The sequence below is a fragment of the Megascapheus bottae genome, chromosome 23, assembly GCF_031878675.1.
Source record: "Megascapheus bottae isolate mThoBot1 chromosome 23, mThoBot2.hap1, whole genome shotgun sequence".
Taxonomy (NCBI): domain Eukaryota; kingdom Metazoa; phylum Chordata; class Mammalia; order Rodentia; family Geomyidae; genus Megascapheus; species Megascapheus bottae.
In genome coordinates this window covers 22,381,654-22,395,466 of record NC_143531.1, presented here as the reverse complement: position 1 = coordinate 22,395,466, position 13,813 = coordinate 22,381,654, and the positions used below count along the sequence as shown (strand labels likewise).

The 13,813-nt window shown below is 40.6% G+C and overlaps 1 protein-coding gene across 1 annotated transcript in view; it reads right to left on the bottom strand.

The window, feature by feature from the left end:
• Positions 1–13,813, bottom strand: part of Sh3d19 (SH3 domain containing 19) — a 114,442-nt gene that overhangs the window by 24,413 nt on the left and 76,216 nt on the right. Inside the window, exons 8-10 of the mRNA XM_090356861.1 lie at positions 8,485–8,592; positions 5,152–5,264; positions 572–633 (exon numbers count right to left, since the gene is read on the bottom strand). Of these exons, the coding sequence (XP_090212987.1) occupies positions 572–633; positions 5,152–5,264; positions 8,485–8,592 (283 nt within the window). The remainder of the gene's footprint in view (positions 1–571; positions 634–5,151; positions 5,265–8,484; positions 8,593–13,813) is intronic.

Here is a 13,813-nt window from a genome sequence, read left to right as displayed (position 1 = left end):
ATTAACTGTTGGAAGTGGCATTGTGGCTCAAGGAGTAGAATGGTAGCTTTGAGCTGAAGGGCTCAGGGACAACGCCCAGGCCTAGAGTTCAAAGTCCCACAACTGACCCCCTCCCCCCAAAAAAGAGAGAGAGAGAAATGCCAAATAACGGGTCTGTCCCACTTAGCTGAGTGCGTCTGTATTCCAGAAGTGGAGCTGTTTTGGGTTGGGGAGGTTGTCTTGCTCATTTATTTGAGCAAAAGTAAAAGTATTTGTTCTGCATGGTGGAAAAGGAGTGGAGACTGAACTATTTTTCTTTTGGGGGCTGATACTGCAGTTTGAACTCAGCCTAAGTGTTACTAGACTTGTTCCTCAAGGTTGGCACTCTACCTCTTGAGCGACAGCTCTACTTCTAGCTTTCTGGTAATGAATTGGAGATAAGACTCTCACAGACTTTCCTGCCTGGGTTGGCTGTGAACTACAATCCGAATATCTCACCCTCCTGAGAAGCGAGGACTACCAGAATGAGTAGCTATTTAGTGCCAGGCTGAGCCATTAATTTTTCTCTAACATTCCCCATTATTTTACTTACCTTGGTGGCAACCTTGGGGGTCCTCGCACAAAACCTCCTGATTCACCAACACGGTAAGATTCCTACAAGTATAAGAGAATGCTTTTTTCAATCAAAGTTAATATAAAATATAAGGTGGTCTGAAGGAATTTTGGTCAGTTTTCTAGATGTGTTTGTGAGCAGAAGTGTAGCTGAGTTATAGAAAAACCTGAAAAGATTTTTCAGACAAACTACTAATTCACTACTCACTCCTATTCAATTATCTATGTCCTAATGGAGGTTAAACACACTCAGACATACACACACACATACACACAGAGAAAGAAACCAATGTGTACTGGCCTGATACCTGGAGATTCATGAGCTATGAAGGGGTGATGTGTAAAGCAAGCTAGGTTAACTCAGTAACCTAGCAGGCACCACAGAGAATTGAACACATAGTTGGTATTTATCCATCCCAATTATACCCAGGAAACTCTGTTCCTGAGTTTAAACACACGCTAAGTGAAGTGGTTAGTTGTTTTGCTTTGAACAGGCAGATCTTTATTTCTCTGAGATGGTTTCAACATTTTGCAGTAGAGTTTGAACTAAAGCAGGTGAGACCACAAAAGGGATATTAAGGAGTATCCTGATAGGATGACATAAAGGGAGAAATAGAATTCCAAGTAAATACCACCACCGCAGAGTGTCGAATGGGCTAAGAAGTGTTTTGTAGGGAAGGGTGGCGGGATAGGAAAACTGAAGAACAGATAGAGTTGGAATGTTAGTTCTGCCCATCCAGCCATCCATCCATCCACCCATCTACCCACCTACCTACCAACCTACCTACTTATCTATCTACATATCTAGTGCCAGTATTAGGGCTTGAACACAGGGTCTAGGCTCTGTCTTTTAGTGGTTATGCTCAAAGGAGTGTCTTTTAGGTAGCAACTGGATCTATAAGTCTCAAGAATCTCAGAGTTTCTCAGGATGGCTTTGAACCTTGATCTTCAGATTACAGCTTTCTGAGCAGCTAGAATCACAGGTATGTCACCAATGCCTGGCTTTTTTTTTTTTTTTAATCATGAGATTTGAACTCATGGCCAGGGTGCTTGCTATCCCTAAACTCTTGTGCTCAGGGCTAGGACTCTACCATTTTCAGACTTACATGTTTGAATATTTTCAGGAGTATCTTTTGCTATTGAGTTCTAGTTTAATTCTATTATTCTATTATGGCCTTCTAGAATACACGGAATGATTTCAATTTTCTTGGCATTTTCTAAGATTGCTTCATGTTCTACAATAGAATTTATTTTGGAGAAGTTCTTGTGGGTTTTGGCGAAGATTGTGTATTGGTTAACTGCTGGATGAAATACTCTGTATATGTCTGGTAAGTGCTTTTGGTCTATTGTGTTATTTACTGCTGAGATTTCTCAGACCAAAACTTGTGGGCTTCTTCCCCAGTTCCTAGCAAATTCTTTTGATTCCAACTATTCCCCTTTTTTTTCCCCAGTCAGAATTTAAAACTTTTCTACAATATCTATTTTTTCCTCTCCTACTTAGTAATGCACCCATGACATAATATTTCTCCAAGACCTTATGGGGGAAGGCTGATATCTTTGTAAAATTACACTAATACTTTTTTTTTATAAAGAGAGTTTAATTATACATTGGAAAATGGGCAAATTCAGACTGTTTTTCTTCTCATAAATGAATTATAATTTTATGATTTTAAATTCATGGTAAGCATTTATAACTCTTCTTTAAATACCGAATGATTAATTACCAATAACTGTGCTCATTTAAACATGTTTCAATGTGTTAAAACCCCATTTTTAAAAACAAATTAAGCCTGCCCTTAAAATTTGGTTTCACAAATGAGTTCAGTTAATGTAGTGAGTCGAGTCACTAGCCCATAAACCCTGAAGCATTCTAGGACGTAATCTGTGTCTTTCAAATATGTTGCTGCTTGCACTTTTTCCTGAAAAAATGTTGCTAGAATAGAATGCAATTTTTTTTTCACTTTTGGCTACATTTAAAATTAGAGCAAGCAAACAAACTCTGGAAACTAGGGAGAAACTTTTTTTTGTATTTAATTTTGGCAGTACTGAGATTTGAACTCAGAGCCTGGTACTTGCTTTGCTTGCTTGCTTGTGGCTGGTGCTCTATCACTTGAGCCTCCAGTTATTTTTTTGTTTTTTGCTAGTTAATTGGAGATGAAGTCTTCGGGACTTTTCCACATGGGCTAGCTTCAGATCTTACCCTGCTGAGCAGCTAGTATTGCAGGTGTGAGCCACTGGCACCCAGCCAGTAGTGGTATTTTTGTGAAGGATCTTTTTAATTTCTTGATTTTTCTATAGTGAACAAATCTTAAAATCAGAATAGGAGCCGGGAGTTTGGCCTGGTGGTAGAGTGCTTGCCAAGCATGCACGAAGACCTGGGTTCAATTCCTCGGTACCATATACATAGAAAAAAGCCAGAAGTGGTGCTGAGGGTCAAGTGGTAGAGCTCTAGCCTTAAGAAAAAGAACCCAAGGACAGTGCTCAGGCCCTGAGTCCAAGCCCAGCACTGGAGAAAAAAAAAATCAGAATAAAGGAGGAAGCAAACCCCTTTTACATAAACTTCCAAGCTCTGTGGCTGATTCTTCCTACAGCGTCTCCTGACTCTCTTGCATGAGTTGGTGGCTTCTGTGAGGGACACTTTGAGAGCCTATGCTTCCACATTCTGTGGAGCACAATGGGTATACAGAACGGCTACAGCAGCTCCTGATGTAAGCCTGGAGTCCTTCATCATTGAAGTGAAGGTAACCGAAGCCTGGCTATTGCAGCCGTCCACCCTCACCTGGAAAGCTCCCCGTCCCCGTGCAGGGAGAAGCAGTATGGGGTTTCTATCGCTCATATATATTTTCAGTCTTTGTGGTCATCCACGCCACTCATCCACACCCTTAGTCCTTATGATCTGCTCTAAAATGCAGTCAGTGATTCTAATTCTCAAACAAGAGAACATTTAACATTTAGCTTGTAGAAAATCAGTGTGATTTTAAACAGATCATTTCACCCAATGTTTGTTCTCTCATCTTGTTTCTTCAGAGTGAGGGTGTCTATACCAGTATGCAGTCATGAGGTTTGAACTCTGGGCCTGGGTACTGTCCCTGAGCTCTTCAGCTCAAGTCTACTGTCCTACTCCTGGAACCAGAGAGCCACTTCTGATTTTCTAGTGGTTAATTGGAGATAAGAGTCTCACGGACTTTAGTGCCCCAGCTGGCTTTGAACTGTGACCCTCAGATCTCAGCCTCCTGAGTAGCTAGGATTATAGGCGTGAGCCACCACACCTAGCTGCATTTACTTTTAATTTATTATTATTTTTTTTGCCAGTCCTGTGACTTGAACTCGGGGCTTGGGCTCTATCCTTGAGCCTATCTGTGCTCAAGGCTAACGCTCTACCACTTGAGCCACAATGCCTTGTATCATTCACATGAGGCAAAATACATGGTGAATAGAGTACATGTCCACAGAATTTAGTTCACTCTAGCTTGCTTTTCTTGTTTTCCTAGAATATACGAGTTGCTTGTGGACTATGTAACATCACATGTAACAACAGCGAATATCTCCATCGCGCTCTGTAGTTTGCAAAGCTATTACGGCACTTACTGAGTGTAAAAGCTCTTCTCTCTTTGTTCATTTTTATTTGTTTTTGTACTAGTACTGGCACTGGAATTCAGGGCCTTAAAATTTTCACTCAAGGCTGGTGCTCTGCCCCTTCAGGCACACCTTGACTTTTGGCTCTTTGGTAGTTAGTTGGAGGTAAGAGTCTAATAGACTTTGAATTGGCTTTGATTTTGCAATCCTGTGATCTTAGCTTCCGCAGGTATTAGGATAATAAGTGTGAACCACCAGCTCTTGGCTTCTTTCTTCTCTAATAAGGCTTTCAGAGCAGAAGCCTGAAACCTCAAGTAATTTTTCTTCCAGGGAAGGCTGGGATTGTCTTAATTCAACAACAGTAGGCAGGGTTGCTGCACTCTACTTTTGGGCTTTCTTAGTCCAGTTTTCATAAAAATGTATTACCAAGTCCTTTGAAAATATAAATGATGACTCAATTTTAATTCATTCTACAGAAAAATCTCATTAACTTGAAATTGGCTAATTTAACTTAATGTCTCCTTGGAAGAAATTTCTCTTCACTAGGTGATTAGGTGAGTTTGTATGTATGATAAGCTCAGCTAATATACAGGGTAATATTATCATAAAATTTGAACTGAAAACTTAGTCTGAAGACATTAAAATTTTTATTTCTCTTGAAATAAGCCGGAAGTAGCGCTGTAGCTCAAGTAGTAGAGTGCTAGTCTTAAGCAAAAGAAGCTCAGGGACAGTGCCTAGGCCCTGAGTTCAAGCCCCAGGACTGCCTACCCCCACCCCCAAAAAAGGTACATGAAGCCTAGTACTTTTTGTTGCTTTTTTTCTGAAATGTGTCTCACTATTCAGCTTCCTGAGTACCAGGATTATAGGCATGACCATCATGCCCCGGAGCAACTGGTTTCTAGTATAAATGTACAGCATCAGCTGGATATTTAAATTTACTACATGACTGTCTCCCACCCAACACGACCTGTAATGATAACTTACCACGTTTCTGCTTCTGTCAGCATTACTGAGTTTTGCAGACACTGAAGTGTGTGTGTTTCCGATAGGCTTTTCAGCAGGGAGTGGAGGTGGGTTTTGTGGTTCCTCAAGTAAACCTGGAAAAAGTCACAGCGATTCATTAGTAATGTCTCGTCTGGCATTTCAACATGAATGATGCAGTTTGGCTTCAAAGGGAAATAGCGTTCACACAGACCTCCTCAAAAAACAGCTCTCGGCAAACCTCAGAAAACTGACATATTAATCCACATCAGTTCATTTTATTAGATGATTGTGTGTGTGTGTGTGTGTGTGTGTGTGTGTGTGTGTGTGTGTGTGTGTGTGTGTGTAAGGGTTTCTGCTCAAGCACTCTACCACTTGAGACACAGATCCACTTCTAGCCCTTTTGGTAGTTAATTGGAGGTAAGAGTCTCATGGACTTTCCTGCTTGTAATAACCTGTCAAGCTTAGCAAATTCTTTTTTTGTAAAAATACTTACCCTGCTCAACCATCTGCGTATGGTTTCATCCTTGTGGTTATTGACTGTAGGCATCAAGATGACATTATACAGTGATAATCGCCTGCGTGTAGTTATATCACCTATGTGTGGTGTTTTCCTTTAAAAGCCCAGCTCCACTGAAGCTCTGGGCTGCTCTTTATCAGCACCAAGGTGAAGAGCAGTAACTCTGTTGCAATTAATGACTCCTAGCTCAGTACACTGAGCGCTGGTAACTATTACTGGGGGGCTCATGTCTCCCACCCCCAAAGTGGCTGGGATAGTACACTGCAAAGGCTGGCTTCAAAACACAAAGCACAGATCTTATCCTCCTGAGTAGCCAGGATTACAGTCATGAGCCACGGGACTAGGCGATTGTATGTTTTACATAGTGAAAATAATACTAATTAAGTAGTGAGCATGTTAGGAATCTTTGATGTACCAGATATTTAACTCAGGCACTTTATTTGCAAATATTTCTCCAACAAAAATCTAGGTCTGGCATTTGTCTTAATAGACATCACATGTGGCGATTTATCCTTAAACCTTAATTAAAATGAAATAAACTGAACATTTCAATCTATCAGTTGCACAATCCACATTTCTTGTATGTAGTAGTCCCTTGAATACAGAAGCTACTCTTGGCCAGCACAAACATTATCATCATCATAGAAAGTTCCAGACAGTGACATCCTAGACAATATCCTACATACTGTATAATGAAGAAACTGAGTGTTAATAATTGTCTACATTTTTTTCTTTCTTCAGAAGCTGAAAATCTGTAGTCATTCTAATAGTAGGTTGTATACCTAACCTTTCCTGGTTCAAATCATGTTTTCTAAATCATTAGTTTAGATTAATGACATACTTAACCTTAATTAGATAAACAAAACCTTTACATTCAAACCACATCCATCTGTCTCAGTAATAGTGTACTTCCAGCTTACTTTCAAGGACGAAAACAAAGATGACCAGATTTAATGAGGGTCGGACAATTAAAACCAGGGAACAAGAATACCTGGTGATGAGAAGCTGACTGTGCAGCTGTCAGACCCCAAGAAAGACAAAGCCTCCTCCTACACTGGTCCTCATAGTACTGAAAGATGGCTGCAATTAGCATTTGTTAAGTGAACACTCTGCCTTCTTGTCACATGGACAACCTAGACCATATACATCTTATTATATCCCCTGTTTTAGAAGATTCTATGTGTACCCTAAATAAATGCCAATATATTACCAAGTAGAAGCTAGGTAGAAAGAAAATTTCAAAAATAAATGTAGGAGTTCATGATGTCAAGAGACTCCAGTGTGGTTATGTGAAACAAATGACATTTCTTTTCCGACTACTTATGTAACATCCCCTGTAACAAGCAGAGAAAAAAGATCTGAGACTCTTATCTCCAATTAACCTCCACAAAATGGGAAATGGGGCTTGGCTCAAGGGTAGGGCGATAACCTTGAGCTGTAGAGCTCAAGGACAGTGTCCAGGACCAAGGGTAGGGCAGTAGCTTTGAGTTGAAGAGCTCAAGGACAGCTCCCACGCTGAATTCAAGTCCTATGACCCACACACAAAAAAAAGGGGACAAATATTGAAGATGAACTTTTAAAGAAACTAGTGTCTGAAAGATTTTTCTCATACACATTAAAGAAATAAATTCTCCCCCCCAAAAAAAGAAAGAAATTCTTTCCACCTAGCAATAGAAGTTGGGAAATTAATGCACAATTCAGATTTCTCTTTTTTTCTTTTCTTTTTTTTTTTTGTGGGTTATGGGGCTTGAACTCGGTCTGGGAGCTGTCCCTGAGTTCTTCAGCTCGAGGCTACTGCCCTACCCTTGAGCTTAGCCCCACTTTCCATTTTCTAGAGGTTAAATGGAGATGAGTCTCAGGTTCTTTTGTGCCTGGGCTGGCTTTGAACCTTGATCCTCAGATCTCAGCCTCCTGAGTAGCTAGGATTATAGGTGTGAGGCACCATGCCTGGCACATTTCTGATTTTTTACATTTTACTTGTATAGTTTTCTCACTTGCCCTAATGAACTCGAGTCTCTGAGAGGAGGTCTAGAAAACATTTTCAAAGGGAGGAAAATGCTGAGCACTGGGTCTCACACCTGTAGTCCTAGCTACTCAGGCTCAGATGAAGATTGTGGTTCAAAGTCAACCTGGACAGAAAAGTCCAAGAAACTTATCACCAATTTACCACCAGAAAAACTAGAAGTGAAGCTGTGGTTCAAGTGATAGGGCAAAAAAACAACACAACAAAACACCTCAGAGTTAGCACTCAGGCTCAAAGTTCATGCCCCAGTACCAGTACACACACACAAATAAATGCATTGTTTATGTGTGTAATAAATGCATTACTTACATGTGATTAAATTAAAGAATTTATTAACATTGATTTTTACATCATATTTCAAATGACATATTTAACAAACAAGTATTCAAGAAGGGAATCTCTATATACAAGCACTGGCACTTAGATTTTAGAACATAATTAAAATTAGGCTGAGGGTTTGTATGTCATAGATACATATTAATATATGTAATAAAACTAAATGTTTTTTTATTTAACAATATCATCATAAGAAGAAGCAAGAATTGTCATAGCTATGGGGCTTTGAGTTCAAGTCAGTACTGGCACACACACATGCACAAAAGGTATCATTATACAGAAAAAATGCAAAGGTATTGTTCAAATTTTTCTGCAGAATTGTGAGAAAATTATTCTTCTAAATAGTATCCATGACTATGAATAATAAGTGTTAGTTACACTGGTAAATCAGTACCTCTCCCCCTCCCCCCATCTCTGGCTCTTGGAAAAGCAAATAAAGATGGCAGAGTGTGCTTACATTTTCCTGGTTTAGCTGGAATCCGAATGACCGTGGGCTTCCTGGTGGTTGCGGGTTGAACTGCCCTTTCTTTTGTTGCTTCTGCCTTTGTGGGGAGCTGAAAGGGATCTAATGAAAAACATAGTTTATTTTACATGTCTTAGTTAACAAGGACTCAAACAAAAAAATCTCATTCATAATTTAAGAGTTCTATTTTTCATGCCCCAGGGAAAACTATTCATGGATAAACAAAATCTCAGTTTGCAGAGACAAAAACCAAGTCGGAACTTATAAAAAGAAAATAATGTACTGATCTGTAAATAATTCATATCACTTTTCTTCCTCTAGTGAGAGATCCAGGACAGCCCTGAATTGTAGAGATGCTGCCTTTCAGGGGAGTCTAATCATTTCATATGTGTCTGTACGAAAATGAGAGGTAATAGAAACAAAATAATCTTTCCACATTATACAGCCCATGGTTCCCCACCCTGCCACGCACCTCATCTTGTGTCCCCAGGAAATAAGCATTTTTCTTTGAGCCCACTCACAGGCTCACCAAGGGCCCTCAGTACCAACCTGCCACAGGTAAGGGGTTCAGAAGTCTTGGATTTGGGGAGCTGGGTGTTAGGCCTAGTGGTAGAGTGCTTGCCTAGCATGCAAGCTAGGTTTGATTCCTTGGTACCATATACATAGAAAAATCCAGAAATGGTGCTGTAACTCAAGTGGTAGGGCTCTAGCCTTGATAAAGCCCAAGGACTGTGTTCAGACCCTGAATTCAAGACACAGGACTGGCAAAGAAAAAAAAAAAGTTATTGTTTTAACCTCTAGAAAAAGGGAAGTGGGGCTTGGCTCAAGAGTAGGGTGGTAGCCTTGAGCTGAAGAGCTCAGGAAAATGCACAGACCAAGTTCAAGCTGCAGAAGTAACATAAGACATCTTCCTTCAAATAATTAATAATTTGGGGGCATGGATATATGATCTGGCTTTTCTCCATCCTAACTGATTTATTTTTAATGAACAGTTATATGTATGCCTAGGAAAAGTATTTTAAACCAAAGCATAACTATAAAACTGAATGTTCTTTTAAATGTTTTTGTCAGTGGTTTGGAAAATGACTAAAGAAACCTAGAAATAAGTAGACTAGCCAGAAGAAAATAAAACACTTGAGTCGGTAGCTCATGCCTGTAATCCTAGCTACTCAGGAGACTTGAGATCTGAAAACTGTGGTTCAAAGCCAGGCTGAACACAGAAGTCTGTGAGACTCTTATTCTCCAATTAACCAACAGAAGTGGTGCTATGGCTCAAGTGGTGGAGCGCTAGCCTTGAGCTGAAGAGCTTAGGGACAGCACCAGGCCCAGAGTTCAAGATGATCAAAAAAAAAAAAAAAAAAAAAAGGAAGAAAAGAAGAAGAAAAGAAAGAAAAAAGATAAAATGCTTTGTGAAAGATACACTGTATAGCCCAGAATTCTGCCTTTGTTCCACATGAGATGCATGAGGTAATACCTAACTCCACCTGTTCATGCACCAGGCTGGTAGGGAGACACTGCTCTAACCAGTGTCCGCCACAGCTCTGCACGTGAACAGCCAACCTTCTATTTGTGACCAGGTACAGTTCCAGAAACACCTGGCTCGCTGGCTTTTGTAGGATATAAGAATTGTTAAGTCCCTTCTTCTTTCCCTCCCAAGTCTCAGGTAACCATCACCATCTCTGACAATAACATTTCTCTCTCTCTCTCTCTCTCTCTCTCTCCTTCCCCCCCTACCCCGCTCCGGTTAAGTCATGGGGCTTGAACTCAGGGCCTAGGTGCTGTCCCTCAGCTCTTTTTGCTCAAGGATAGTGCTCTATCACTTTGAGCCACAGCTCCACTTCTGGCTTCCAGGTAGTTAATTGGAGATAAGAGTCTCACTGATTTTTCTGGCTGGGTTGGATTTGAACTGTGATCCTCAGACCTCAACTTCCTGAGATTACAGAAGTGAGACACCAGCATCTGGCTTCCTTTTCATTTTCAGTACTTTTAGTTGCTCTTCAGTAACAGGTGCAAAGATCATATGTAGTTATCCTACTAAACATGTCTCTGTTGAAAACTCTTTCTCCACCCAGAGAGGCAAGGAAGTCTTCCATCCTGCTGCTGCAGACTGTCTGGCAGAAGCGATATGCTGAGTGATGTTCCCCAGCTGTGTGTCGGCAGGCCTAGCTTCCATCTCTAAGACTGCACCATGTCCCCAGCTGAGCTCATATGAAGTGTCCACAGCAGGGTGGAAGGGGAGGCAGAGGCCTGGTTTTCATCTTGATGATGACAGTGCAGGTCTCTTCCTCTCTGCTCTCAACCCAGAATGAACTTTTTTTTTTCTGGTAGTGTTAGGATGGTATGAAGATTGTATATGCTACAGCTTTCCCCATACCCACTCCATACATCTTTGCATGTAAACAGTCGTTGACTGCTTGCTGTTGCTACTACAAAAGTGACAGGGCATCACAAGAACTGCCCACCCCAATCTAAGGAAAGTCAAGTGTGCCATTTTCCTCTATTTTGGTTTAGCCATCTCACTTTCCAGTCTCTCACACCAACACCAGACAGCCTGGATCTGTTGCCTCTTGGTTTCATCATTGGATTGAGAAAATCACTGATGATAAAGTAGCTTTCCACCCTCACCTGCCTCTGATTATACGCTTGGCATCCTAATTAGTTTCCCCATCCCACATTTGCTTCTCTGTCATTTCTCCTCCTGAGCTGTTTCTAGTCACAACTGGCTGCTCAACCGCTGTTCAATCTGTGCAATGGGCTAAGAGAAGAGCCTTTTATGACAACTAGCTAAGACCTGTAAATTTGTGAAGCAGAATCACTGATACTTCCATGAGGCATTTTTGCCCAAGAAATAATGCCAATGTTAAACTGCTGTTTCATGAGTTTTCCTTTACTATTAAAAATATTCACAAGGTGTTCATACCGTTAGTATTTTCTGATCTGTATTCTCTGAATACTATTTTTGGTTAAGGCACAAAGGCTTACATCTGTAATCTCATGTCTTGAATCTCAGAGGTAGAGATCAGAAATATCATGTTTTAAGGTCAGCCTGGACAAAAAGATAACATCCCAGTTTCAACAAATAAACTGGGTATGGTGGAAAGAGCCTATAATCCCACCTATATAGGAGCTATAAATAGTGGGATTGCAGTTCAAAGCTGGTCCAGACAAAAGATACAAGCCCAACCTGAAAAAACAACTAAAGCTTAAAGAAGTGGAGGTATGGCTAAACTGGTAGAGGGCCAGCCTAGCAAAAGGGAGGATTTGAGTTGAAATCCCCAGTATTGCAACACAACAACAATCCAGTAGGCAAAAGTAAAGAAAGTAAACACTAGATGGTAAAAGACAATATACTGGGACATGATAAATTATACAGGTCTCTAGACATTTATAGTGAGGAAATTCCAAAGAAGGAAATTCTTAGGAAAGGATCACAAGGGTTCAATGGCCATGTGCATACGATCATATAAAATAATATGAACTCCAAGAAATAGAAACCAGTTGTTTTTTTCCCCCTTTGTTGCTGTTTTTATTTTCTTTACCTTTTGTCATGTTTGTTTATCTGTCTTTGGGAGGGTAAAGGATGGAACCAAAGGTGAACAAATGTAGCAATGGTGCTTACTAAATACTCTGTTGAAAATGAACTACACAACTTGTGGGTGGGGACAGGAGGGAAAAACTGGGGAAGAATGAGAGAAGGAATGACAATGTTCAAAAAGAAACATACTCATTGTCTGACTTAAGTAACTGTAACTCCTTTGCACATCACCTTTACAATAACAATTTATATACATATATATTTGGATATATAGAAATTATATATATTATACATATTATATATTTCTCTCTCTCTCTCTATGTGTGTGTGTGTATATCAGTAGTCAAAAGCCAGCAAGTGTAAGTTACTGGATTTGAAGGCAGAGAAGTAACAAACATTACCAGAAGCTAGATGTTGGTGGTTCACACCTATAACCCTAGCTATTCAGGAGGCTAAAATCTGAGGATCTCTGTTCAAAGCCAGATGGGCAGGAAAATATATGACACTCATCTCCAGTTAGTCACCAGAAAACCAGAAGTGAAGCTGTGGCTTGAGCCCTAAAACCACCACCACCACCAAAAATATCTAGGTAATGACCACTTACTCTATCTCAGTCACAGGGCTTTCCTGTGCAATGTGTCTCCATGTGGAGATTTATTATGGCCTTTGTTAGATGAGGAAATCTAGGCACTGCCAGGATAAGTAATGGATCCAAACCACAAGTCACAAGGCAATTATAGCAGAGCCTAACAGGTTAAACAACAAGCCTATATTCCTCTGGGGAGACTGATAGGGTGGCTAAGTAGGTATGAAGTACACAGGATGAGGTACAGGTTCACAAAGAAGATACTCAAGCTAGGCACGGTGCCTCATGCCTGTAATCCTAGCTAATCAGGAGGCTGAGATCTGCGGATAAAGGTTCAAAGCCAGCCCGAGAACAAAAGGACCTGAGGCTCTTATCTCCATCTAACCTCCAGAAAATGGGAAGTGGGGCTTGGCTCAAGGGTAAGGCAGTAGCCTTGAGCAGAAGAGTTCAGGGACAGCGTCCAGGCCAAACTCAAGCCCCAAAATCCCCCCCACTACCCCCCCTCCAAAAAAAGAAGATACACAGTTCAGTTAACTCCACACTCATGAGCAAAGGCTAAAGGCAGGCGGGGCAAACAAATTACACATTTTGCTGGAAGACTGCCCTAGTAATTAAATGTTGTGCAATGAAGTAGGAGAAATGAAAACACTGTGGCTGGAAATGAAGCACACCCCATGTATTCACATTGAATGTACTGTGGACCTTCCTTCTGGAAGATGACTATAATTATCTGCTTGATGGTATAGAATAAATTCTTTTTTTTTATTGTAATTAGTAAAAGGGTTACATGATATTTGCCAGATAGAAGGTGCATTAATTCACATACATTGATACCCTTTCACATGTCTTGGTACCCATTTCCCTCCCGGTATAGAATAAATTCTTAGCACTTATTAACTAGGTTACCAGTCCCATAGATTCTAAAAAATGGCAGTATTTCTTCCTGCTACATGGTTTCTGCTCTACAACAGTTTGCTACTATTGAGTTTTTCCATCCCTACCGTTCTCTGAAGCTTACAACATTAAAAATATTGAAATAAGAAAATGCACCTACTGGTGCTAGTGGCTCACACTTGCAATTCTAGCTCCAGGGAGGCTGAGGTCTGGAGGATCTTAGTTCAAAGCCAGTACTAGCAGAAAAGTGAAATAACCAGCAAAAATCTGGGCTTGGAGGCATGGCTCAAGTGGTAAAGTGCTAGCAA